The sequence below is a fragment of the Grammomys surdaster genome, unplaced genomic scaffold (genome assembly GCF_004785775.1).
Source record: "Grammomys surdaster isolate TR1022 unplaced genomic scaffold, NIH_TR_1.0 103623, whole genome shotgun sequence".
Lineage (NCBI taxonomy): Eukaryota > Metazoa > Chordata > Mammalia > Rodentia > Muridae > Grammomys > Grammomys surdaster.
Genome location: NW_021609276.1, coordinates 200 through 5,289, shown reverse-complemented (window position 1 = coordinate 5,289; position 5,090 = coordinate 200). Strand labels below are relative to the sequence as shown.

The following is a 5,090-nucleotide window of genomic DNA, read 5'->3' as shown; positions in this document are numbered from 1 at the left end:
CACCCCCTGGGGTGTCCAGCCTTCATGAGGTCAAGGTTCTCTTCTTCCACCTATGCCCAGCAGGGCCCTCCACTCTTATGTATTTACCTGAAGCCCTGGATCCCTCCCTAAATGCTCCCAGGCTGGTGGTTTAGACCCTGGGAGCTGTGGTTGGTTGGTATTGTTGCTCTCCTCATGGTGCCTCAAATCCTTTCAGCTCCTTCAGTCTTCACTCTAACTCCTCCCTTGAGAACCCTATTATCAGTTCAATGGCTAGTTGTGAGCATCTGCCTCTGAATATGTCAGACTCTTGCAGACCTCTGAGGAGACATCCATATCAGGCTCTTATCAGCATGCACTTCCTGACTTCCACATCAGCATCTACATTTGGTGACTGCACATGGGATGGATACTCAGGTGGAATGGTCTTCAGATGGCCCCTCCTTCAGTTTCTGTCCCTCACTTTGTGTCCATATTTGCTCCCTTGAGTATTTTGTTGCTTTTTGAACGTTGGACTTTTAACATTGTTGAGACTGCAATAGACTATGGGGACTTTGGAAGTTGGACTACATATTTTTTGCATTATGCTATGTTTAGGTATGTCCCTCATAGACTTAAATGTTTGAACAAGACTATTGGGACGAAGGAGTTCAATGTGATGGTTTGTGTATGCTCAACACAGAGGGTTGCATTTTTAAAAGATGTGGCACTGTTGGAGAAGGTGTCCCACTCTGGTTGTGAGCTATAAGATTTTCACTTGCCTGGAAGCCAGCACCCTGTTAGCACCTGCCAGATGATGATATAGAAGTCTCAGCTCTGACTTCACCATGCCTACCTGGATGACACTAGACTGAATGTCTAAAACTGATAGCCAGTCTAAATTGAATATTGATCATGGTGTCTTTTCACAGCAGTAAAACCCTAAGACATATGTAAAGCCTATGAGAACTAAATTCAGGATTGCTGTAGTATTCACTGGACAGCTCTCTGATTTCTAACCTTTGTCTCAGAGTCTTCATTTCCATCTCTCCTATGATCATCCTCACTCCACCCTCAGAAAACTGTTCAATTGGCCCCTGCAGAAGAGATGCAGCTATACATTCTAATATAAATACCTCCTGTATTCTAAGAGCCTGGAACTTCTGCCAGACCACACAAGCAAGATTAGCAAAACACGTAGAAATCACCTAAGACTTAAGACTGAGAAAAAGTTTCTTGTTTTCTCAGAATTTGGTGGCATTTTACAGATCAAATTCTTAGTATACTTTATACCCAGCAATTCCAAAGAAACTTCTAGTCTTTGTCACAATCCTGAGATAATTTTATCATGCATAATTACAGTTTCCCTCTTTTTTTGTTTTATTAAAGAAGAAATATGTCAATGGAGATGGTCACTGATGATGACATGGACAAGATATGGTATACTATAGGGCTATCCTAAATCAGTATCATGTAATTCATAGATGTCCTTTTGCAAGTTGACCAAAGCACAATAGGTCTCAAAGAAACAGACACAAAAATGTACATTCCAAATTCCTGCATCTGAGCAATTCTTCAAACTAATCACCTCTGAGTTCTCCCAGACCCAGGGCTGCTTGCTAAACCTCCTCCAAGTTTTCTGACATACTCAGGATGTGGTTGCCACACTGTGTCTTGCACAGAAATAGGTTGCAGAGTCCTCAGATGTCAGGCTGCTGAGCTCCATATAGGCTGTGCTGGAGGATTTGTCTACAGTCAGTGTGGCCTTGCCCTTGAACTTTTCATTGTAGCTAGTACCACCATTGTAAGGATCAATCCATCCAATCCACTCAAGGCTCTTTCCAGGACTCTGCTTCACCCAGCTCATCCAGTAGTTGGTGAAGTCAAAGCCAGAAGCCTTACAAGACAGCTTCACTGAAGCCCCAGGCTTTACCAGCTCAGCTCCAGATTGCTGCAGCTGAACCTCAGAGTGGACACCTGTGGAGAGAAAGGCAGGATGGATGTTATCATCACCTCAGTCCCTCTCTTCTCTTCAGATTTAGAACTGGTGAGCCCCTTACCTGCAGTTACTGACAAGAGGAAGAAAAAGACCCAGCTCCATCCCATGTTTAGAGTCAGTGTGTTCAGGGACAGGGGAGAAGACACGGATCATAGGTTGTTTTCAGGGTGTGAATGGCCCTGATTTTACTTCCATAGACTGAAGTAATTTGCATATTGATGAGCAGAGTATTTCTTTGATAAAGACCTAGTGCAGCTGCAGAACTACTAGAGAAAAATGACAGAAAAGGCACATAGGCAGGTCAACAGCATACTCAGGTCCAAACCCTAATCCTCTTTGAGGAAACACATCCCATACACTTTCTCTGAACCCTAGAATGATACTCTGAATGTAACTACTGGGACAAAACTCTCAATAGATTTTTGGCCTGAGTCTGTTGCTCTACTCAGAATGATGATAACATGTTGATCTACAGATTGTGGAGTGTGACGATGATGATGGTGGTGGTGGTGGTGGTGGTGAAGAAGAAGAAGATGATGATAATTGATATTTCTGTTAATTTTTTTAATTTTAAATTATTCTTTTACAAATATTCAATTAATATTTGCATTTCCAAGTGGTTATATACTATTTCAAAGCTCACTAAAATGACTGAAAGTAAATGCGCTTCAAAAATATTTACCTATCAATGATTATTGCAGGAGGATCATCAATAAATTATAGCATTAGCTATAGATGTGTCCAGAAATAGTTTTTTTGTTTTTTTTTCTTTCTTAGATTTTTTTTTTACATTTCAGATGTTATCCCCTTTCTCCATTCCACTCCAATCCAGAAATCACCTATCCCATCACCTCTATTGCTACTTTTATAAGGATAGACCCCCACTCACACACCCATTCCTATTTCCCCACCCTTGAATTACCCCATCTTCAAGGGACCAAGGACCTCCTCTCCCATCTATGCCCAAAAAGGCCATCCTCACCTACATATACAGCTGCAACCATGAATCCCTCCCTATGAGCCACCAAGCTGGTAGTTTAGACCCTGGGAGCTCTGGTTAGTTGGTATTGTTGCTCTCTCCATGGAACCACAAACCTCTTCTGCTCCTTCAGTCTTCTGTCTCACTCCTCCATTGGGAACCCCTTGGTCAGTTCAATGATTAGCTGTGAGCACCTGCCTCTGTATATGTCAGGCTCTGTCAGACCTCTAAGGAGACAGCTATATCAGGCTCCTGTCAGCATGTACTTCCTGGCATCCACATCAATGCCTGCCTTTGGTGATTGTACATGGGATGCATACCCAGGTGGAAAAGACTGGACTGCCCCTCCTTCAGTTTCTGTCCCACACTTTGTCTCCGTATTTGCTTTCATGAGTATTTTGTTACTCCATCTAAGAAGAACCGAAGCACCCACACTTTGGTCTTCCTTTTTCATGAGGTTCATGTGGTCTGTGATTTGTAACTTGGGTATTTCGAGCTTTTGAGCTAATATCCACTTATCAGTGAGTGCATGCCATGTGTGTTCTTTTGTGATTGGGTTACCTCACTCAGGATGATACTTTCCAGTTCCATCCATTTGCTTAGGAATTTCATGAATTCATTGTTTTTAATGCTGAGTAGTACTCAACTGTGTAAATGTACCACATTTTCTGGATCTATTTCTCTTTTGAAGGATATCTGAATTCTTTCTAGCTTCTGGCTATTATAAATAAGGCTGCTATGAACATAGTGGAGCATGTGTCTCTGTTTTATATTGAAACATCTTTTGGATATATGCCCAGGAGTGGTACAGCTGGGTCCTCAGGTAATGCTATGTCATATTTTCTGAGGAACTGTCAGACTGATTTCCAGAATGGTTATACAAGCTTGCAATCCCACCAACAATGGAGGAATGTTCCTCTTTCTCCACATCCTTGCCAACATCTGCCATCACCTGATTTTTTTATCATAGCCATTTTGACTGTTGTGAGGTGGAATCTCAGGGCTGTTTTGATTTGCATTTCTCTGATGAGGAAACATTCCTGAAGAGAACACCAATGGCTTATGCTCTAAGATCAAGAATTGACAAATGGTACCTCATAAAATTCCCATGCTTCTATAAGGCAAAAGATACTGTCAATAGGATAAAACAGAAACCAACAGATTGAGAAAAGATCTTAACATATCCTACATCTGATAGAGGGCTAATATCCAATATATAAAAAGAACTCAAAAAATTATACTCCAGACAACCAAATATCCATATTAAAAATGGGGTATAGAGCTAAACAAATAATTCTTATATGAAGAAACTCGAATGGCTGAGTAGCACCTAAAGAAATGTTCAAGAAATAATTTTATGAATAAGACATGGTCACATATATATTTGTATTATCCAAATACATAATATTGCATCAGTGAAATTTTCTAGTAGAAAAAAGAGAAAATGGGGACAGGAGAGTACAGGAGAAATATGCACAGTGTTAAAAATAAAGAATGAAAAAATATGTACATATGTAAAGTTATTTCTATATTTCATAAGAATTTTTTTGCTTTGAAATTTTCAATCTTATATGAAAATGCTATGAACTGTAACAACTATCAGGAATTTGACCACAATTTACCATTAATCAGTCCCTGTGATTCCCCTTGAGACCTTCCAAAATTCTCGTTCCCTACATCCTACTTCTTCTGTTTCACTACCTAATAACACAGTGAGTTTAATAAGTGCTCCCTATGTACGCAGTGATAGGATAATCACTAGTAAATATCCAGAAATATTCCCCAAAAAAGTGAATATATTTTGCTTATCAGTCATCAAATGTCAAAAGACCGTCACTTTTATATGGACCCTCAAGTGTTCCTTCCCATAAATGTTGTATGCTTTTTTAATATATTATTTTGTGGTGAGAAGAGGATACATATGCACCAAAGTGGATATTTTAACCTCAGAGGACTACTTACATCATTCAATCCTGAGAGATTTACCCGATATTGCTAAGACTGACAGTAAACATCAATACCTGCTCAGCCATTTAGAAGTCTCTCGTGTGGTAATTTTCACTAAATTGATTTCTGTAACTTATGCTTAGATTTGAGTTTCTGTACCTACTGAGAGTTCATAAGTGAAATAAAAACAGATAACTTTCTGGAGAT

General features: G+C 39.9%; 1 gene segment (V, D, J or C); it reads right to left on the bottom strand.

Annotated features, from left to right (window-relative positions):
- Nucleotides 1-1,606: 1,606 nt before the first annotated feature.
- On the bottom strand, nucleotides 1,607-2,106 carry LOC114635409. The segment is given in 2 exon segments: nucleotides 1,607-1,935; nucleotides 2,019-2,106. Coding segments are annotated over 2 exon segments (375 nt in total).
- Between the last annotated feature and the right edge of the window lie 2,984 nt (nucleotides 2,107-5,090).